Source organism: Strongyloides ratti, scaffold srae_chrx_scaffold0000003, assembly GCF_001040885.1.
Source record: "Strongyloides ratti genome assembly S_ratti_ED321, scaffold srae_chrx_scaffold0000003".
Taxonomy (NCBI): domain Eukaryota; kingdom Metazoa; phylum Nematoda; class Chromadorea; order Rhabditida; family Strongyloididae; genus Strongyloides; species Strongyloides ratti.
This window is the reverse complement of record NW_020171511.1, coordinates 406,376-431,035: the sequence shown is the minus strand read 5'-3', so window position 1 is coordinate 431,035 and position 24,660 is coordinate 406,376. Positions and strand designations below refer to the sequence as shown.

Sequence of the window (24,660 nt, the reverse complement as noted above, 5' to 3'; positions counted from 1 at the left end):
ATATGTTGCTATCATAAAAATTGCACAAAATATGAAAGGGTGAAAGCAATTGCATATTAAATAAACATTATGAATATTTTGATTTCAGGAAAAGCAGGCAGGTATAAAGCGATAACAAAATACAGGTAATGATATTTAAAAATTTAAGGTGTCTGTGAATGTAGATAGTATAACAGTGTTTAGTATTAAAAACGAAAATTTTATGGTTACACTATGTTGAATCGTATTCATAGCTACCTTTGCGATGATGTTGAGTGATTTGTGTTTCAGAAACGTCGTCATTATCCTGAATATTATCATCGGCTTCCACGACTTCAATAATTTCTTCTTTTATAATGAGTGAGCTTGTAGATTCATTATCTTCTGAATTGTGTGATAAATTATCCTCAGCTGTATCATTTACATCTTTCACAATTTCATCTTCATCCATAATTTTATCGTCATTTGAATTTATTATTTTATTTTCTCTAAATGAGGTAACATCTTGTGACTCTGAAAAGATTTCAACGGTTAATTGCTTCGGTAAGAATATTTACACAAAACAATAACTGTGAAATCCCTTTTTCTATCTCCTCAAAACTAATCAGTATGACCAAGACAGAATATAAAACATAGGTCCTTTACTATTATTATTTTTTTTATTAAAATATTGTTTTTTTTTTTAAACAATTGTTTTATTTTCATTATAATTTATTTGAACAATTATTTATAATTGTAAATATCATATTTTTTTTATGATATAACAATTTTAGGAATATAACGACGTTTCTTTAACAATACTCATTGATTTATATTATAAACTTTATATTATCTTTATATTATAGATTCAATATAAAAATAAACAAATCAAGGAATGATTTTGTTTTGGTAAACTTTGTTTTAATATACTGTGCAAGATAGAATTGAAGAGAGAGAAGCAGGGCATTCACAGATATAAATATCAACGATTTTGCCATCAATAATTTGAATAATTTTAATTTTAATTCCTATTATTAATGTATATATATATATATATTTTTTTTATATTCATTTCATATTATTTAACATAAATATTACATACTATATTTATTAAAATATAATATATAAAACAAAAAATATGTATAATAATATACAAATATAATCAACCTATTACATACAAGATTATTAATTTATAACATTTTAAATATTATAACTTCATACCATTTTAATATACATAAAATGATGGCAAAAACGAAGACAATTTTTATTTAGCATGCAGGTGCATTCTCGGATAAAAACAAAGTTGAACATGAATATATATCTTAATATTATACTTTTTTTGATGTTTTTTTAAAATAAAAACATTAAGCAAATTAAATAGATATGAATGTTCATGCATGCAAAAGATAGAATAACGGTAAATTTTTTAATAATTTGTAAAATTTTTTTTTATATTATACTTACCTTTATCAACAGGGATATCTTTTGATTCTTCAATAGTTGATGATACTATTGGATCAGCATATTCCGCAATTATTGGTTGATTATCAGAGTCAACAACTGTATGTGATGTAACAATAGTTGTTGTTTGTACAATAACACCATCATCTGTTTTATCTTCATGAACAACAATCATATCTTCTTTAGAATTTTCATCTGATTGTGCTCCTTCCTCACCACTCCATCGTTCGTGTTCCTCTTCAGTTAATGGCAATGTTCTATTAATTTCAATTTTATCAATTTTTTGATCGTCAGCAAAGACAGTTGTTATAGAATGTTCATCAACAACTGGTACACCTTCATCTTCATGAATTCTTCTTTCTGTAACAGTGACAGTCTTTAATTCAGAAGAATCTTTTCCTGCAGGTAATGTTAAATTTAAATTTTCTGGTTTAATTTTCATCTTCTCTAATGTACATGGAGAAGCATTATTAAAATCTATTAAACGAAGTGATTCTCCTTCTGAATCATGGCTAGACTTGTTCAAGGCACGAACAATATCATCTCTGCCAATTTTTATAAGAGCTTGCTCTAATGTAGAAAGAGTTGCTTCATCTTTTAAAAGATATATCCATAATTTTAAACAACTATGTGGTTCATTTCCATACATTTCTTTTCTTATTTGTTTTATATCTGAATCGTTAATTTTAAGTGCTCTAGCAAGACGTGGCCAATCATATCCAACTTTTTTTGCTATAACTCCTATTGGAATATCATTAATAACATCATTATCATTAAATGATGTTAAAACATTAGGATATTTAGAAGTTAATGGATTAGTTGATATTTGTTTTGACATTGGTAATGTAACAGATGGTAATGGTCCAATATATTCAGGCATATTTGTTTGTAATTGACAAACAGGTTGTTGTGGTCCAATATTTTCTGTTCTATTTCTTGGTTCTTTCATTATAGCAACTTTACCACCATTATTTTGTTCATCTTCACTATGTGTTCTTATTTTAACATTAAAACATAATCTATTTTCTTGGAATGGTAAAAAGTATATTGAAAGTTGTTCACCTGATTTTGTAACAGGTTGAATATTACCAGCAAATTCAAGAAAATGATGTCGTCCAGAAAGAACTTCAACATCACGAGATCTAGCAATTTCTCTAAAGTTTTCTTGTTTTTCTAATGTTTTATCTTCTTTGTCATCTGTCATACAGAATAAACGAATTTGCCCTTCAACTGGATAAGGTCTTTTAGCAAAAATAACAAATTTAGCCATATATGGGACAGAGATAGCATCATTATATACCTCTTGTGCCATTCTAGCAGCATCTCTTGGTGTCTGACAATCCATAAGCCAAAATCGTGCAGATACTGTTGTTGTAAATGAAACTTCATCTCCTGTAAATGTTAATTGTGTTGTTCCTGTAATATCTTCCCATTGAGCAGGTGCTGAACCACCAGTAATTGAGCAAAGTAATCTTAATGTTGGTGGTTCTTGTCCAGATTGATTATTATATTGTGTTAACATTCCTTTTCTTGTTCCTTGTGGTAAAGGAATACAAAGTGTAATTGGTTTATGGAACTTGCGACGACGAGGTTCAACAGTAACAATAGGAGATACAGCAACACGATTTCCATGTAATTTTGTTACCAATTCTTGTGGTACTGGTTGTGCTTGGAGGGAAACTTTTATTGTTTTTGTAAGAGATCCATCAGGGAAAATAGCTTGAACTTTTGGTACAACAGAAGATAATATAACACCACCTTCAGGACCAACACAATGTACTTCTTGGCGAACTCTTGTTACAACAGCAAAATACATTGGAAAATCATTAGTTAAAATTCTAGTTATTCTTGGTGTATGAAGATCATCAAGTTGTGATAATTCTGTTGCATCAAATGATTCATTTAATACTTCTTGTACAGCATCTTCAGTTGCTTCTAATTGATGTTCTTTCCAATGTTGACCATCATCTGATCTTAAAATAACAATTTCTCTTTCTCTACCTCTTAAAGAAGCAAAATGTGGTACTTCTAAAATTACTGGTCCTAAAAATTTAGCACCAGCTGGTCCCATTTCTAAAACTCTTGATGCAAGAGCTTCTCCCTCACTTAATGGTGGTGGATGAGTTAATTTTTCTTTTTTCAAATATCTGCAAGTAACACGAATTGGAGCAGGTGCTTTTCTTGGTGGTACTATAATTCTAACACCAGAATGTCGACATCCTCTCATAGCTCCTCCTCTAGCATCACATAAAAATGATATAAGGAAACTAAAATAAATAATTAATTAATTGATTTGTTTATAACTATAGTATACATTTAAGGACAATCACAAAAAACATTACATAACAATAAATAAACCACAAAACGATATAAATAGAATATAAGTACATTTCATCAAATAAAATTCTTATAAAAAAAAACATACGTTTTGTGAAATATCTTGCTAAAAGATGTTAGTTTTTTTTAAAATGTTATTATTAGTTTAAATTTTAAATAATTTTAAAAACTTACCTTGGATTAACAGTATTATGTGTAATAGGTGATGTATTATCATCATTACCATTTTCATAATAAAAATGATCATTATCAAGTATAGCTGTTGTTACAGGTTGGGTTTGTGCCTTTCTAATAACAGCATCCAATTCAGCATCAGTTGTGTCAATTTCAGAATTCCTCATTAATAATTGTTCTCCAGTATGAATTAAATGTATTGAAGCAGAATCTCGTAAACCTTGTGTTAAAGATTCATTAAAGTCTTTAGCGTGATATTGTGCGTGACTTTGGTCACCTTCTCCTAAAAAAAAAATATTATTACAATTGTAAAAAAAAATTTTATAGAGTTATTATTTAAAAAAAGATTAGATAAAACAACATAAGTTCATCATTTTTAAAATATATAGTGTAAGCAAAAAGAATATATATTTATATATGTAAGAGTAAATTATTCAATTGAAAGTTTTTTCTATTCCTGCCATTACTTTTTCATTTATTTTTATTTTATGTTTTAAAATACATACATATGAAAAAATGTCATAATGAAAGAGATTTATTTTAATCTGACATTTTGAAAATTTTTACTATGACAATGATAAATTAACATTTATATTCTCTTAAACATATATAGAAATGCCAAGAAAAATGACAAGTTGAGTTATAAGAAGAATTTTTACTAATAAATTCTAGAAATAACATTTACTTTTACCAAATTTTTTTACATATATATATATATATATATATATATATATATAAATATATAACTATTTATTTATACTATACGATTTAATTTTTAATATAATTATACTCTTATTGTTAATAGTAAATTTAAAAAAAAATAATAAAAACATACCTTCATCATCACTATCTGAAAACATTGTTTCATTCATTCCTTCTGGATTTTGTGGTTTATATCTTTCTTCAGTAACTGTTGTTGTTTCTGTAATTATTGTTGTTTCAGTTACTGTTTTTAATGTTTCAACAACAGATACATATCCTAATCTTTGTGCAATACTTAATGGAGTTTGTCCATTACTTGTTTGAATATTAGGGCATGCACCATTTTCTAATAAATATCTTACAACATTATTATGTCCTTGTTGAGCTGCTTGATGAAGTGGAGTATAATTTGCTTTTGTAAGAGATCCAATTTTAGCTCCATTTTCAATCAAGAAACGTACCATATTTAATTGTCCAAAATGACAGGCAACATGAAGTGGTGTGTAACCAGCTTTTGTTTGACTATCAATATCAGCATTTCCTTTTACAAGTTCTTCAGCAACTGAAACACGATCTTCTTGTGCACAGAGATGCATTGGTGTTAATCCATTTTTAGCTTGTGCATTTACATTAGCATTATTTTCTATTAATAATGCAGCCATTTCTTTATGTCCTTCCTCAGAAGCAAGATGAAGTGGTGTAAATCCAGCTTTACTTTCACTATTTGGATCAGCTTTATATTGTATTAATGCTCCAGCTATTTCCATTTGATTTTTCTTAGCAGCAATATGAAGTGGTGTATATCCATTTTTAGCAAATGCCTGAGCTGATGCTCCATTTTCTAATAATAAAAGTGCAACTTTATCATTACTATAATGTGCTGCAACATGTAATGGTGTAACTTGATTTTTTCCTTGAATATCAACTGGTGTTTTCTTTTCAAGTAACAATTTTGCGACAGGATAATTTCCATATTTAGCTGCCAAATGTAATGGAGTAAAACCTTTTTTAGTAAGTAATGTTTTATCTGCACCTAAATCAAGTAATATTAATGCTACATCTTCTTGTCCTTCTTTAGCTGCTATATGAAGTGGTGTATATTGATCTTTTGTCATTGCATTAGGATTTGCACCAGCTTGTAATAATAATGATACAATATCTATATTTCCAAGTCTAGCAGCTATATGAAGTGGTGTTTGATGTTCACGTGCTAATGCATTTACATCTGCTCCATTTCTTAATAATACACGAACTATATCAGTTTGATTTGCTCTAGAAGCTAAATGAAGTGGTGTTTCACCACGAACAGTTTCACAATCAACATGTGCTCCTTGTTGAAGAAGATATATAACAATATTTATACATCCCATAAAACTAGCAACATGAAGAGGTGAAAGTCCTGATTCTGTTGTTGCTTGAACAGAAGCATGATATTTTAATAATAATTCAACAACCTTTATTCTATTTTTTTTACATGCAATATGAAGTGGTGTAAATCCATTTAAAGCTCTAGCATTAGGATCAGCTTGTCTATCCAATAAAAGTTTTGCAACACGAACATGTCCACAATGTGCTGCAACATGAAGTGGTGTTAAGTAATCAACTGTAACATCATCAACATTAGCTCTATGATAAAGTAATATTCTAGCACATTCAACATGATCACCTTGAGATGCCATATGAAGTGGAGAAAGACCATTTTTTGTTCTTGCACTAATTGGTGCACCTTTTTCTAATAATAATTCAACAACTTGATCATGTCCTGATCTAGCTGCACAATGAAGTGGTGTTAATAAATCCCTAGTTCTACAATCAATAATTGCACCAGCAGTTAAAAGTAAATTTGCCATACTTGTTCTTCCCCATTTAGAGGCAACATGAAGTGGACTGATATTGTGTCTTGCTTGGTAATTAACATTGGCACCACGATCTAATAACAATCTAGCCATATTTTCATTACCATAATGAGATGCAATATGAAGAGGGGTAAATCCACTTTTTGATGTCACATCTGGATTGTTGTCACTCTACAAATAAAAATGATTTATATATATAATTGTTAATATTATTAATGTATTATAATATAATAAATATAATATATATTTTTTTCAATTTTTTTTACCTGTAAAAGTAATGTTGCTGCTTTTGTATCATCTTTCTTTGCAGCAATATGTAATGCCGGTAATCTAACTTTTCCTTTTCCATCATTTTCTAATAATAATGCTACAATTTTATCATGTCCTTGTTGTAATGCAACTGCAAGTGGTGTAAAACCATCCTAAAAAAAAAATAATTATTATCATGATAATTTATATTTAATAGTTATAATAAAATAAATAAATATATATTATAAAAATTTACCTCTGTCGCAAGTGTTTGATTAGCACCATTAGATAAAAGAAATTTAACAACATTTTCATGATTTTCTTGTGCTGCCATATAAAGTGGTGTAAAACCATTTAAAGATTGCGCATTTACATTAGCTCCGTTTTCAACTAAAATTGTTACAATTAAATCTTGTCCTGCCAGACAAGCAATATGAAGTGCAGTATTTCCTTTTTTTGTTGATAAATCTACTATAGCTCCACGTTTTATTAATTCTCTAACAACTTCATGATGTCCTTCTTTTGAAGCTAAATGTAAAGCATTTAATCCATTGGCATTACTTGTATTAATATCAACTCCACTTCTAAGATGATCTAAAACTTTTTCTAAATTTCCAGCTCTTGAAGCCCTTAAAAAACTAGCACTATTTTCATGCTTACTATGTGTATAATCATTTCCATTTTGATGAACATAATTTTGATCCTGCTCGATTGTATCAGGCATATCTGAATGAGCCATTTTCATCAAGAGGATCTATTATTTAATTTAAAGCTTGGTTAAACTTATTGACAAATAAGGCTTAAAAAATAAAATAATTAATAAAAATAAAATAAAATAAATAAAAATAATATATCAATAAAAAAATAATTATAAAAAATAATTTAAATATATAAATATAAAAAATAATTCCATTATATATATATAATTATATAATAAATTTAACTAAATATAATATTTAAAAATAAATTTGAAACAAATAAATAACCTTATAAAATAACATTGATACAATTATAAAGAATTTTTATATATCAATTTTTATTATCAATACCACAAAAATAGTCAATAGTATTATTTATCTATTATATGATGAGTGATGAAATAAACATTGTATATTATTGATAAAATTTTTTTTTCTAATATATGATATAAATTTTAAATTTTGATTATTTAATTAAAAAAAAAATTCTTTTTATAATCGTATAAACTTATTATAATGATAATGTATATTTTTTTTTCTTTTAAATATAATCGACAAAAAAAAAAGTAACATAAAAATAATATTTTTTTTTTAATGTTCTTTAGTTTGTATTACATGAAATATGCTAATATTTTAAAAGAAGATAAATTTAGAAAATGACATAAAGATAGTTAAAATAAGAAATGTAGTATCATTGAATAGAATAATTTATTTCTTCTATTTCTATCATTCTTCATACAAATAACAAGTTTTGAGCATTTAATTTAAAAGGCAACAAAAGCATATATAATTTGAAGAAAAGACATTGACAAAATCAAATCGAGAATAATCTTCTCTTATGACCCGAGAAAAGATATTCTCTAGTAAGAAATATATAATATATGTATAGATTTTATATGTATATGTGGCAGAGTGACAATAAATATATATAGAGCCAAGAAAAGAGCTTTAGTTAAATGTAAAATGTGGCAGAAGCAAAAAAGAGTCTCAGCTTTAAAATGTCATCGGCATATTCTCTTTCTGAACAATATGCTTAAGTTTTCTTTTGTCACAGAAGAGATGGCAAAATTTACTATTAACAAAGTATATTCTTAAAAATATAGTTGTGAAAATATTTATTAGATACTAGAAAAAAGCTTTAAAAAATTTGTTCAAATTGATGTCTTTTAGTTAATTTATAAATATTAAAACAATGATGACTTTTTATTTATAAAAAAAAAAAATATAATTATAAAATAAATTTGGGAATAAATATAAAAAATATATAATGATAGATATTAAAGAAAAAAAAAACTAAAAAAAAATATTTTATTATTTTTTTATATAATTATTTATTATTAAATGAGAATAAAACAATATGTAAAAAAGATAACTATTATAAATGAAATTGTTTATACATAAATACATAAACTAAATTTTGTATGACCATAAAAGGGCAGCTGCCAAAAATCATATGTATTAGAAAGCGAGAGGTAAAAAGTATGGAGAGTAAAAGAAAGAGGTTACTAATGCAAATGTACTAACAGATGGCATTATATTCCTAACACTTGCCTCTTTTTCTAATTATTATCTATAACTTACTGTCCTGGTTAACATTGTCATTTTTGTGGTGAAATTATACTCTCGTTCATCTGAAAGTTCCTAGTATATAATTGTCCCTTAACTTGTTATTTCATTTATAGGAAGGACACAAAAACACATAATTGTAACAAATACATATAAACTATAAAGGAACGGCTTTTTATATATGTAAAATATTTTTTCTAATTTATTTACAAATTAAACAAATGCCAATTTTATTTATAAATCCTTTTCTTATATATTATCCTATAAATTTATAATATCTTATTTAATTGCCTATTACTTTTCTATTAAACAGATGGCTTTGATGAAAAAAAATTACTAGTAAATGATAGAAAAAGAAATTTATAATTTTAGATTTATTCATTTAAAGAAAAAAAAATACAATTAGTTAAATAAACATTTAAAAAATTATAATATTAAAAAATAATATATATAACATTGAAATATTTATAGTTATATAGAAACAAATTTATAAATACCCTTAAACAATATATAATTTTCAAATTAATAAAATAAAACTATTAAAGCATAAAATTAAACCAAAAAAAAAAGGAAGAAAGAATAACAAGGACATTTGATTGATTGCAAATGTATTTTAGTAATTAAAATAGCCTAATAATTATAAATAAAACCACTTTATACCTCATTACAAAATTACCTATATCAAAATGTATAAAGTAACGATTATATAAAAAAAAAAAATTAAATTATTAAATTGGAAAAAAAAAAAAATTATAATAAAATATTATTAAATATATTGATAAAAAAAAATGTATGCATTAATTTTTATATAAAAAAAAGAAAAACAATAATGTTTTACAGAAAAATATATAAGCTTATTATTGAGTACATATTAATAATAGTAAAACGTGAAGTAAGCTAAAGTGATATGTATTGCGCTTTTGTGCTTGGGAGAAAAAATATAATTCCTGAACATAATTTTCTACATAGAAAGCATACATGTATACATATATAAATGATTAACACTTACTACAGTTTGAAGAAAGAGCATTATAATATATAAATATATATATATATATATATACCTGGTTAGAAAGTAAAAAAAAAAATTTTTTTTTAAACATCACTGAGTAATCAAAAGAGTATAATAAAATGTAATCTGGTAGTTTTGAATAGCTTTATGCGCAAAACTATCTAGGTTAGATGTTAGTTAAAAAGTATAATAAATTCTTTGGATAATGAGACATATCTTAAGGATAACCAAATAATTTAATGTTAAAGATATGTAGTTATTATTATCTACATCAATATTATAACTTGAAAAGTAATAATGTTATTGAAAATAATTTTAATAATGTCATTTTAAAAATAATAGCCTTTTTTTTTTCTTTCATATTAATTAAATATTAATTTATTTTATAAATGTTGTCCTTCTATTAATAGTTTATATAGAACGTGTTACAAAATAATATTATATATTTGCCTTAAAAAAGAAAGTTGTTTTTTTTTTATTCAAAAAGAAAAATGAATGTTTAAATTTTAAATGGTATAACAAAAATAAATATGTAATGATGCAAGAAAAAAAAAATACTATTTTATACATGAATATTCTTTAAATATTTCATAAGTTATCAATTATATAAAGGAACGCACAATAATAAATAATTTAAAAGAAAACAAAAGTTATTAAAAAATTATTAATTTATTAAGATAAAATAAGCATTAACATATTTATACTTTTCTAAATAGTTTTACATTTTTTTTTTAAAATAGATAATATATATAATCAAAACCATTTGAATAGCTATACTTGTATCTATTTATAACTAATAAATACTTAATGATACTTTATAAATTTATGAAGAGTAAAATAAAAATGATAAATCTTTGTATGGTAAAAGGTTATAATGAATAATCTGTAATGATGATACATTAATTTGACATATTTTTCAAATCATTGAGCAAAATTTCTATTATTTTATTAATCCAAACGTTTTATAACGGTATAATAAATATATTACTATTCTTTATATTATAATTTAATGGTGAAAGAAAAAAATTGATTTTATAAAACTATAAAAATATTTGATACAATTTTTTTTTATAATACTATTTAAAAATAAGTGCTTTTTAAAATTAATATACAATGGTTTATTGAAATTATAATACATTATTCTTAGCAATAATTTTTGATCAAACTTTTATCATTTAATTTGTTAAAGTTATTTATAAAATGTTAAATATTTATTTTTAACTATATGAAAATAATTTTAACTTTTGAAATAATAAAAAATATTTCTATTGTTATTCACAGTGAAGTCCTTATTCAATACCCTTTTTAAATAATAATTTTTTAGAACTCAAAATAATTTAAAAAATAAAAACTACCAAATTTTTATATTTTCTTTTAATTGGAAAAATGTTTTAATTGAAGAAAAAAAAAAAAATATTTATCTAATTATATAATCAATTATAATGTAATTATATAAAAAGAAAAACTAAAACCATTATAAATTAATATTTTAAAGCAAACAAATATATTTATATAGATAATAACAAAAAAAAAAATTTACATCCGAAATATTTAATTGGACATAAATAAATTTTTTAAAAGGAGTATTAAAATAATATAATATCTTTTTTTTATATTATAAATTATTTTAAAACTAAAGAAATGTGAATTATAATCAAATTTTTTAAAAAAAAAAAATGTTTCATTTTATAATAAAAAGTATATTTCATTACTATAACTTTATGTACACAAAAAATATTGCCATCAGGGAATATTTAGATTATATGTTTAGAAATTCAATGTTTGTACATAAATGGATTTTATTTCCTGCAGTATTTTTATCTACAAGTACAATAAAAATTTTGAGTAATAATAATGTTAAAGTATAATATTGATAATTTACAGTAATAATATAATTATATAAAAAATAATATATATATATTTTTAATAATAATTCTATATATATAATATTATAATCTTAGTAAAAGATGCAATGTGTAATTTTTTTTTTAATATTTAATATATATATAAATATATTATAAAATAAAAGTAATAAATTATATTAATGTTTCATAATTATATGACTTAATAAATATTTATATATAATAAGTATAATATTAATAATTATAAAATGTTAAGAAAGAAAAGATTAGTAAACAATATTAAAATTATACAAGAAAAAAATGGTAAAGTTAGATAAATGATATCATTTTATTACAATACTTTTATATTTAAATGAATAATAAGGATTACATATGAAGTGTATTAAAATATTTTTAATATACTGATATAACATAATCTTAATAGTAAAAAAGAAAGAATCATAAATATATATAAATATAAATTTATAAATATATAAACATAAGGCTATGAAATTTTTCAATATTGACTTTAAACATGTAAATTTTGTTCAATTCTTTTATGTTTATTTTATCTTTTTCATCTTAATAGTTATATAATTCAATACAATATCATGTTAACAACTTTAAACTATAGAAATGTATTAAAATAAAATTTATGGCACACTTTTCTTTTTTAACTATTCGTTCTTTTCTTTATAGTAAATATATTTCAAATATAAATACACATATGAATATACTATTTTAAGTAATAAAAAGTGAGAACAAAAGTACTAGAGTTACTTGAATAGCCCAAAAAAAAATATATATATATTGGTTAGATAGAAATTGTAAGATTAAACTTAAATGGTATATACATAAAATATGAGAATACTATAAAAATGATGGAATAAAACAATTATTTATATATTATTTAACTATCCTCAATTCTTAAAAGATTAAAATATACTTTAAATAAAAATGATTTCAATAATGTATGTATAAAAAAAATAAATAAATAAAAAGTTTAAACCATAAATATGATTTAAAACTGGATAAAAATATGTTTAATCATAAATCTAAAAAAAAAAAATTTTTTATACAATAAGAATTTGTAAAATATAAATATTATTGAATATTTTTTATATATTTATACTTGATGAAAATATGACTTGTTGTTAAAGATAAAGCTATGTCAACTTTTGATTTTCAAAGTATTGTTTAGTTAAAAAAAATTAAAATATAGCATTTATAATGTTAAATAGAAGCTATATATAAAAAATAAATTGATTGTAATGGCATTTTATATATTTTAGTATGAGTTTTTTCATATTAGAAGAATATTGTTTTTCAAGAAGATATAGATGATGTAATATTTTGTAATAATATATATAAAACAAATATAGGAATGATAAATTTCTTATAATGATCAACATTTCTAGGAGATGACAAATGTTTATATTTAACATTTTTTATGGTGATTATTTAATATTTCTTATATAAAAGATAATAATATTAAAAGTAAACTTTACTTAAATTGAAGTTTCAATTACAAACTATATTTAGATAAATAAGATATATTATCGTTATAAATAATATTTTATGTCATAACATATTAATTTATTACATAAGTATGTCATCAATACATATATATTTTAAAAATAGAATAAAAATTTTGTTTAAGATAAGATCTATAGTATACATTAAAAATATTAAAAGCTTTAATGAAAAATATACCTCACAAATTATTTTTTAAAAAATTATTTTACTTAGCAACCAAATAATATTCCATCAACTATAAAAAATTTTTTTTTTATTTTTTTTTTTTGCAAAAAAATCATTTAGAAATTATATTTTTATAGTCTGTCACTTATAAATATTCATAGTTTTTTTGATATAATTGCGCTTAATATTTTTCTCCATCACATTACAGTTATAAAATTATTTTTAAAAAAAAGTAAAAAAGTTAAATTATATAATTTTAATGGAAGAAAATTTCAAATAAATATATACTAAGGTTTGATTATATGTAATGAATAAAAATTTTTGTTAAAATGAATACTTTCGGGTTGTGTTCTTAGTATAATAAAATTAAAATACTTTCTTTTAAGATGAATAATTAAATGAAAGCCTTGAGAATGTATAATTAAAAGTATTTTAAAATAATTTTATGGATTATTTAATTTTCTAACAGCTATATAAAAATAATTAAAAGATTATTAAAAAAATAATAAATATTTCTTAAAAAAGATCTTTGCAATTAGAGTCTATTCTTATTTTAATGATATATATTAATATAATATTACAATCATTTGATAATAAAATAACAGAAAAATAATAGTAAGTTTTAAATACTAAATATTACAATTTTATAATACATATTAAATTCTCATGAAAAACTTTTAAAAAGTATATAAAATAATGCTTGAACATATAAATATAACATACTTTAACATTACAGTGCTTTAGAAAAAAAAATTTTATTGTAATAATAAATTTCAATTTTTAATTAATATTTCAAAGACATATAAAAATATATCTATTATAATCAATTTTTGATATTATCTAATTAATTCAATACAATACTAAAAAAAATTTTAAATATAATTATAAAAATATATACTAAGTACTATCAATATTAAAAAAAAAAAACTTATATTAAATATATTTCTAGTAAGTAAAATCATTTTTACATTACTTCTTCCCATTAACTTGTAATATAATTTTTTTTTTACATATAAATTTTATATTAAATATTATTTATAGTAATGAAATAAAAAACTTTTATCAAAACTTAAATTAAATTAAATTTCTTAAAGTTGAAATTTAATATGTTTAACTACACTTTATAATAATATCGTTAAAAGAAAATATTTATTGAGTGGATTGAGAATGTTAAGTGAAAAGATCAACAAGTTTCATTGATATTTCTATTAACTACTTAGTGATGTTTTAACAAATTTCAATCTATACATTTTAATTTAAGTATTTCCTAAAAAAGAAATAAATATAGTAAAGAGTAATAAGACAAAATAAATATTCATAAAATATATAAATAAATTATATTAGTTTATAAATAAACTATTTTTTTTTAAAAATTTTAATAATTATTATGTCATTAAATTTTTTAAAAAAAAGTAATATTATTTAAAAGTTTATTATGATAAATTGTTAAGTTGGATGTATAATTATACTTAAAAAAAATTATTATTTTAACAAAAAGTAATTATTAATAATTCTTAGAATATTTAACTTATAGGTTACCAAAATATTCATAAAGTAAGTTTATTTACACATTAAAATTAAAATAAAGAAGGTGTATAATTTTTATTTATAAGTTAACTGTAATTTAATAAAAATTTTCCCAACGTAACATTTTTTTATAATTTTATGTAACCTTGAAAAATAAATAAAACATTGTTTTTTTTTTATAAATTAAGATATTTAATGAAATGATAATAAAAAAATTGACGATAATTTATTATATATTATTAGGTGTATTAAAATATTGCATTTAAAATGTAAATAAAAAAATATATTTGTATGAAAGAAAATTTCAATGAATTATATTTTATACTTCAATTATATAGAATAACTTTTAAAATATGTTTTATAATTAACAGCTATCTTTTAAGACAAATATTTTATATATCAAATTCTATATTTTAAGAATGTTGCTCAATAGTTGAATACTTATGAATCAATATTTGTATTATAACAATAAATCTATTTTGTAAAAATAGAAAATATTTAAAAATATCAATATATATATAAATATAATATTATGTAACAAAATAGTATATTTATTGGTTAGTACATTTATTCAAAATTACCAATTTAAATTATAATTAAATTATAAAATAAGTATAAAAATAAAATAAATTGCCGTTAAATTTCTAAAACTAAGGAAACTTTTAATCAAGAAACAAATTAAGTTATTTCTTTTCTCTTTTCAACGTATCAAGTTATACTATTATTCATATAATTTCTAACTTATCAAAAAGATAATATATTAACTAGGAAAAAATTTAATTAGATTGACAAAGTGTAAATTAAAAGGATATTTCAAATAATAAATTATGTTTATAAAATAAACTTATCATTAATAAAAAAAAGTAGAATTAAAAATATGGGTATATATTTAATTATATTATAGGAATATAATGCTATCAATGAATGTACACAATTTTTTTTAAAAGACACTTCAATTTCTTGTAACTTATCTTTATTTAATATAAATTTAAATAAATATTTAAATTATACACTTGTACAAATGAAATTTCCTCAACTTATTCAATATTCATACAAATTTAAAGGATATCAGAACAATTAATTTTGTTTAAAGTATTATGCAATCAAGAATTTTAAAGATAAATGATTGACAATTTTATATTCATCTAGTAACACATCTTTTTACAATAAATAAAACATTATGACATATATTTTACAATATTTCTCAGATTACGCTAACATTAATAACAATATTTTCTTCCACTTGTAATATTATGTATATAAATATCTAAAATGATAAACAATATAACTAAGCATCAAAATTTTAATGGTTATATTATAAATAAATTTAAAAAAAAATTTTTTTTTAACAAAAAAATTAATGCTTTTTTACATAACACATTATTTTAAAATATAATATAAATAAAATTTTAACACAAATTTTTTACTTTTAAATTAAGTAATTTTTCATTTTTAACACACAATTTTTTTTTATTATACATAATATAAAATTTAAAAAAAATTAATGTTTAATTTTATAGGAAAAAAAATGAGAAAAAAAAATTTTTCAAATATATATAATAAAATAAATATAATATAATCTTCTAAAGTTCGAATTTTAAAAATTAATTTTTATGATATTTAAATAAAAACAACATTAAAATGAATAAAATATCTTTTTTTAATTACGTACTTATCTTTATTACCAAAAACAAAATGTTGTTTTGTAATGATAGAAGAATAAAAATATAATAATGTATTATGTAAAATAATTTTTTTTATTTAATAGTAGAAAAAAATATTAAAAACAAATCAGTTGTAAACAAAGTATCTAAAAACATATTTGAAATTAGTTTTAAAATAAAATAGGTAGAGTTTATTTTAATAAAACAATTGAACATTTTAATAATTTATTATAATTCTATCTTGATTGAATAATTTTGGAATCAATTAAATAAATATTCAATATTGGTATGAAATTATAATGTATTATTTTATAATTATTATGTATTTTGTGTTGATGACCTTACAATATGAGTTAATATGGAACTCATTTTTCTACCATCAATACTTAATGTTCTAGTTGTCTTTCCTTGTGGTAACAAATGACTATTAAGATTTGGTGTTGCATAATATGAATCTAAATATATCTGTGATAATTCATCAGACAATTCAAAACACTCAATTGGTGTTGAAAGACCATAGAAAATTGTCTAAAATTATATAAAATTAGGTTAATAATAAGCAAGAAATGTATATAAAAAAAAAAGTTTTTTTTTTTTTTTAATTACAGGTACCTTTTCTTTTGTTGGATCTTCTTCTTTTGTTGTAGGACGAGACATGTCCATTATATATTGACATGTCCTATCTAAATCTTCAACAAATTGTAAAATTATAGACCTTTCATCAGTATTTGTTGAAATACAAAAACGAATTCTAAAAAAAAAATTTGTATGTTAATTGAAAAAATAATACATGATTATATTGATAAAAAATAAGTTTAATAATTTTTTTTATTAATTTTACCCTTTTGGTTTTTGTAGTAAATTTAAATACCATCCATCACCTTTCATTTTTTCTGCTACTTTATATAAATCTACTAAATCACTTGTAAAACTAACAACACAAAGAAGTGGTGCACCAATAATTTTAATATAATCTAATTTTTCAAGTTCAGTTACTAATAATCTTGTTAAATCTAATATTTTTTGTGCTTTTTCAACATAACCATATCTACCATTATAAATTAAACTTGACCACATAGTTGATATTCTGAAACCTCCTCTATTTTCTGACATTGTTGCTGCTGAGTAAACACCACATGACCAATCTTGTTTTCCAAAACATTGATATTTCATGTAACGTTTATCACGATATAATATACATGATGATCCAACTAATGCACCACCATACTATAAATTAAAATAAAAATTTAGTATATATAAAGACATACTCTTGAAGCATCAACTGATATTGAAGTAACAGCTGTTAGTGCAAAATCAAAATTCATTGGTGGATAATCACATTGTTCAAGAAATGGTAAAATAAATCCACCAAATGATGCATCAACATGTAATGGTATATTATTTCTTGCAACAATTTTAGCTATATTTTCTACTGGATCCATTGAACCAGAAATATAATTTGGAGCAGAAACAACAATCATACATACTTCAGGTGATATTAATCTTTTCATAATACCAATTTCCATACCATCATACTCATCACATGGTACTCGTTTAATTTTAATATCAAGAATTTCAGCAGCCTTATCAAATGCCGCATGAGCATTTACACCTAATATCATAACAGGTTCTGTTATATTTCTTTCTAAAGCTCTTCTTTTGTAACCTAAAATATTTTAATAATATAAAAATTAAGAAAAATACAATAATATAAATACTTAAACATGCTAGAAATATTGATTCAGAAACTGATGTTGTAACAGCTCCACATGAATTAACTCCTCCATGAAATATTGAACACATAATTCTAATAACTTCAGCTTCCATTTTTCTTATTGCTGGATACATTTCTGGAAATAAAGCATCAGAATGAAAATACATATCAAGTAACTAAAAAAAGTATTTTTATTAAAAAAAATAAAAGTTATCAAATACTTCTTTATTTAATTCTTTTTGTTCTTCATCATGTTGTCCATATACAAAATTATAATATTTTCCTTTTATAATATATTTTGTTTGAGCCATATCTAAATATTCACGTGCTTCCTTGACAATATCATTAGCTGAAATACCTCTATCAGGTAAAAATCTATAAAATTCTTTTTTTTTATCTGAAGATAATAATATTTCTTTCATAATTTCTTTTGCATATTCTCTCTTTTTTTCATAATAATCCCAAAAAAATGGTAAATTTTTCATTATTTGTTTTCCCTTTAAAAAAAAACATAATTAATTAAAATTTTATTAATTAGTAAAGATAAAAATAATCAGTATAAATTAAATAGTTTATACGTACCAAACCAGAAAAATCAGAAGTTAAAATAATTGTTAACCATTGGATAAAAAGAATTGCTGATAATGTAAAACAAACAATTTGCCATGCTTCATATTGAGAACATGATTTATTAAAATTTGACCTTATTTCTGTAATTGCTTCATGTATTAAACGTATTGATGCTTCATCAATTAAGAAATCCATTTTAATAATATTAATAGCATAAAAAAGTAAACTGTTTTGGTTTTAAAATTGTTAATGTAGAATGAATATAATTCTATTTTATATTTGAACATTAAAATGTGGTTATTTGATAGTTTATATAATGAAAATTAATTGAACTGGTAAAAATAATTTTTTCAATTTGCCTGTTTAGTCTTAATTTTATTAATCATTTGATTGTTGTTATGTTAATTTAACAAATATATAAAGATAATTTTTTTTTCATCTTTAAAATATAGTCATTTATATGTAATTAACTTATAAATTATTACTTAAAAGAATCATTATTTTTAAAAGAAAATTTTACACTTAGAATGATAATTTACAAAAGTTTTTTTTAACATAATAAAACGTTTCTTTGATATCTCTTTATTAAAATTTTTCAATTTCCTAAAAGTTATCATGTTTACATGATAAAAATTTCATCATTAAAACATTTTATGCATAATAACTTTGATAAATTTTTTTTTAATTTAAAAAAAAAAACTATTTTTAAATTGTTTTTATAAATTAAAAAAAGAATACTAACAACATTCATAGTACACAAAACAACAAAAATTATAGAATATTTAACACATGACCAAATATATTTTTCTAAAATATTCTATTAAACATTTTATGAATATTCTAAAAGCAAAATTTTTTCATATTAAAATTTTGAAATATTTTTTAGTTAAACAGGTTAGAAAAAAAAATGATACTACAAAAATCGTATAATTAAATTATGAGTAAAAATAACTGTAAACTATATCAAAGATCACATTATTGACCTCTCATTGATTTCTGAAAAATAAATATTTTACATTTTATAAATTATTTAGAAGTAAAATGTTATATATTTTAAGAATAAAAAATTGTCAATAAAAATTTAAAACAATAATTTTAATCGAATCAATTTTATTATTCATTTAATAAATATTTTATAAAACATTTTAAAAGTCATCTTTTGCTTTTTAAGATTAGTTTAATCTACTAATGTCATATTTTAAAAAAAAATTTCCACTTTTAACAAAACAAAAAAATTTTGATAAACAATAATTATATTTTACTGTTTTTTCGCATCTTAAAAAATTTTTATCATAATTTTTAATGTATCAAAATACACTACACATTTCTTTGTAAAAAGACAAAAAATAAATTTACCATCAAAATTTTTGATATGATAAAAAAAATATAAAGTTAAGTTTTTTGGTAATTAAATAATGTAATGAAGTATAATAATAAATATATTTTTTATTATTTAAAATTTAAACATAGCGTGATTGTGTATCTAATATTTTATTTTATTTGTAATTTTTTATGATAGAAATATCACTTTTAATTTATTAATAAAATATGTATATATCATATTGATGATCATTTAGTTGTTAAAACATATATTTAAATGTAATAAGGAAGTATTTTATAAAATTGATAAATTCTAAAGTATATTATTATATTCAATTAAAGATTTTATTTATAAAATTGCAAAAAAAAAAGTGATATTGTTTTTTAAATACAATTAATAAATTTTTTTAATTGTTTATTAAGTTTCAAATGTCGTTAAAACCACAAAATGTGTTATACTAGCATGATATAAAAAATGTTTTTAAAAAAAAGTATACAGTAATTTGTTAACTCTCTAAAAATAACCGAAGAAAATAAAAAGAAAATTGAAAAGTTAAGCAGCAACATTGATTGGAATATAATCTTTTTTAATTGGATCAGAAAGATGGAAACCAATAAAAGCATGATAAAGCCATCCTCCAACAGCAGCACCAATTAATGGAGCAAATGTTGGTGCAATCCAATAGTAGGCAGATGGAGAGTTGAAAACATCAGAACCATATGTAAGAAGTGTAAAAAGTCTTGGACCAAAATCTCTAGCTGGATTTATTGGATAACCAAGATTCATACCAAATGAACAACCAATCATAACAAGAACTCCTCCAAAAAGTAAAGCATGTAAATGAGATGGAACTTCATTTCTTGGATCAATAATTGCAGAAACAAATAATGCTAAAAGTCCTGTTCCTACAATTTGATCTAAAAATGCACCAAAGAAAGAACAATAGGGTGCAGGATATGATGCAAATATTCCAGCTGTAGCAGTACTACCAACAACAGCACGTATACCACCATCAAAATGATTTATAGCTTCATAATAAAAACCATAAACTCCAGCAGCCCCCAAAAATGCACCTAAAGTTTGAGCAGCGAAATAAACAAACATCTTTACAAGACCAATATTTCCATAGGTATAAAACATAAAAGTGATAGCTGGATTCAAGTGAGCCCCAGATGTTTTTGCAGTAGCCATAACAGAAAAAACAATAGCAAAAGCCCATCCAAAATTAACATTAATCCATTGGTTTAATTTTTCATGACGGAGGATAAATTGAGCGTTTATTGCAAGACCAATAAAGCAGAGAAGAAAGGTTCCAAAAAATTCACTAAGGAAAACCTTTAATGTCTCATTTTGAACTCTAGCTTTATCTCTAGCCACTTCAGTATTGTTTTTTATATGACTCATATCTCTACAAAATTATATTAATTTTAAACTTAAATTATCATTATTTTATTACTATAACTAAATTTATAATATTAGTAATAATAATAAATTATTTAATTAACGATCATATAAAAAGTATTTTTAAAAAAAATTTTAAAAGAAAAAAAGTTTAATAAAATTTTTTTTTAATTAGCAAAATCCTTTTTTTTTTATAATATTATTTTATAACAAAAATATAGAAGAGCTTAAACTTCTAATTTTACTACAACACATTATTTAAAAAAAATTTTAAAAAATAGATTTATTCAAATCAAAAATCCACTTTTTTAATTAAATAATAATTTTTATATAAATAGTTATAAAATTGAATATTTAATTAATGTTTAAATTAAAATCAGTATTTAATTTATTATTATAATGTTGCAAGAAAATAAAATGATAAAGAATTAAATGATTATTAAATATTTTTACATTCCAAATTGCATTAAGATAATGGTAAATAATTTTTCTAAATATAGTTTTTTTTTTTTTGCAAAAAAATGCGTTCTTGATTTGAAAAGGTGTAAAATTAGTAATAGGTAATAAAGTTTATAAATTAAATTAATAAATTTGAAATTTTTCTTTATCTCAGTTATTAAAACAATAGTAAATTAAAGATAAATATGTAAATTAAAAATAAGGTTATTAAAATTTTTATTACCGGGGTTCTTTTTCTAAAACCTAGTATATCAATATATATTATCAATTGCTACTTGTGAATAGTAAAAATTTATTAAACTAAAATGATAGATATATTCACAATTGACAGAAAAATATTGAAATGAAAGATGAACAAAATGAGTCGTTTATGAATATTAAAAAACTTATAATGCAAATGGATAACACTATAATTAATAAAATTACAACTACAAGAAATTTATAAATATTAGTTATTTTATCATGTTTCAATTATATACACCTTTTATTATAAAAGCTTAAATATTAATAAATAGCATTTATTAGTTTTATCATTAATTTAAGTAGCTTTAATGAATAGAAAATTTAACAAAAAAGAGAAAACGAACTATAATATAAAATGGCAAAGAGAGATTATAATTTAAAATAAGATTATTATCAATAACTCTTGAAATTAATGCATTTTACTATTTAAATTTTTTTATTTTTAATATTTAAACAAAAAAAAAACAAAATAACTTATGAAAGAATAAGTAGCATTATCACATTATACTGCCATTATTTTTCATTGTAGTACATGAATATGTACGTAAAATATTTAAGAAACGAAATATGTTTATCTTTTTAATATAATAACTACATGATAAAAAATATATATAATATTACAAAGTAGCAAAAAAAAATTCTAACATATCTTTTATTTATTTGTCATATTTAATAATCATATGAAAGTTAAATTTGTAACAAAATAAGTATGAATAATATAAAAATATATTTTAAAAAAGATTTTAAATATATTAAAAATAATTATTTACTTTATAATTAAAAATAGAAAGTAATAATATTATTGTATTAAATAAATAGCAATTTAAGATAATAATTAATAAAAAAAATTTTTTTTAATACAAAGGAAAAATTAATTGTTTTTTTTATATAAGTATATTTAATCTTTAAGAAAATATTTAAAAAGACACGTTGGCAACAATTTATATATAATATTTTAATATAAAAACATACGTTTATAAATTTATAAACATATGCACTTTTCAATAAATGATTTTTTTTATATAGACTACGTTTAAAATTTTTAAATAAGATAAATATTTAATTTTATAAGAAACCAAAATTTTATAGACATTAATAGACAAAATTTTCTTTTAAATTTTATCATGTTGTAAAGAAACTAATTTAAACTTATTTTTTTCTTAATTAACAAAATTGATGACCTTGTTTAGTCAGAATGAATTAAATATTCAAGTAAAGTACGAAATAAAGAATAAAATATAATTAATTGTTTACAAATAAAATAGTCTATAATTAATTAATACACAAAAAGATAAAAATTTAAAGTTAAAATATAATTGCAAAATATTTATTTTATAATTTTAAATAGATATCAACATTTTAAAATACTCATAGTAGACAACAGATGGGTATACATAAAATTAATACTTTATTTGCCCTAAAATTTTTTAGAATATATGACATTATATATTTTATTTTAAACATTAAAAATATTTCAGCTTTTTGGCATATTTCTATTATGTTACAAAATTAAGTTTTGCAAGTAAAAATTTATAGCATTTACATTTTACTAAATTTAAAATATTGATATTTTAAAAATAGTAAATTTTTTGCATATATAAGATAGATAAACTTTTTCCTCTAACTATATAAATCTCTTAATATATAAAAATATTTATCCGATATAGTAAAATTCAAAAAGATTTCTAAATAACATTATAAGTATGTAATAAACTAAATGACTTTCGAGCAATTTTTAAAAAATTTAATGTATAAATTTTTAAAAATTAAATATTTCACAAAATAATAAATATAAACATACATTAATAAATATTATTTATTAAAAAAAAAGTAATCAAAACTTTTTTTTGATGATAAAATAATTAACGAATTATAAATATTTTTCCTTAATGTAAAATAAATATGAAATGATAATACTTTATATAATAAATATCCTTTAAATATTGGTTATTTAAGTTATTAAAAATAATTATACACGAACAATTATGATGTTAGATATGGTTGGAAAATTATTATTATATGGTTTTAATAAATTGAAGTTTTAATTATAATTAGATTTAATGGTTTAATCATTAATATAACTATAAAAATTGTATTCTATTATTAATATTTTATAATTTTATTAAATTTAAAATAAAAAATATATTTAAAAACGCACAAATTAAAATTTTAATAATAAAATTTTGATGTAAATGTTTTTTGCAAA

General features: G+C 20.8%; 3 protein-coding genes across 3 annotated transcripts; all 3 read right to left on the bottom strand.

Moving 5' to 3' along the window:
* Positions 1-211: 211 nt before the first annotated feature.
* SRAE_X000190600 (Death domain and ZU5 domain and Ankyrin repeat and Death-like domain and Ankyrin repeat-containing domain-containing protein) lies at positions 212-7,476 on the bottom strand (the record flags this gene model as incomplete). Its single annotated transcript, XM_024654240.1, has 6 exons — positions 212-492; positions 1,423-3,686; positions 3,931-4,213; positions 4,766-6,659; positions 6,755-6,910; positions 6,994-7,476. The coding sequence occupies 6 exons, from the start codon at positions 7,474-7,476 to the stop codon at positions 212-214; spliced, it is 5,361 nt and encodes a 1,786-aa protein (XP_024499376.1).
* Positions 7,477-17,064: 9,588 nt separating this feature from the next.
* Positions 17,065-19,225, bottom strand: SRAE_X000190500 (Sphingosine-1-phosphate lyase 1; the record flags this gene model as incomplete). The annotated part of the gene is made up of 7 exons (XM_024654229.1): positions 17,065-17,274; positions 17,359-17,497; positions 17,588-17,973; positions 18,015-18,412; positions 18,465-18,636; positions 18,682-18,957; positions 19,043-19,225. The coding sequence occupies 7 exons, from the start codon at positions 19,223-19,225 to the stop codon at positions 17,065-17,067; spliced, it is 1,764 nt and encodes a 587-aa protein (XP_024499375.1).
* Positions 19,226-20,903: 1,678 nt separating this feature from the next.
* On the bottom strand, positions 20,904-21,755 carry SRAE_X000190400 (Major intrinsic protein family and Aquaporin-like domain-containing protein; the record flags this gene model as incomplete). The annotated part of the gene is made up of 1 exon (XM_024654218.1): positions 20,904-21,755. The coding sequence occupies one exon, from the start codon at positions 21,753-21,755 to the stop codon at positions 20,904-20,906; it is 852 nt and encodes a 283-aa protein (XP_024499374.1).
* Between the last annotated feature and the right edge of the window lie 2,905 nt (positions 21,756-24,660).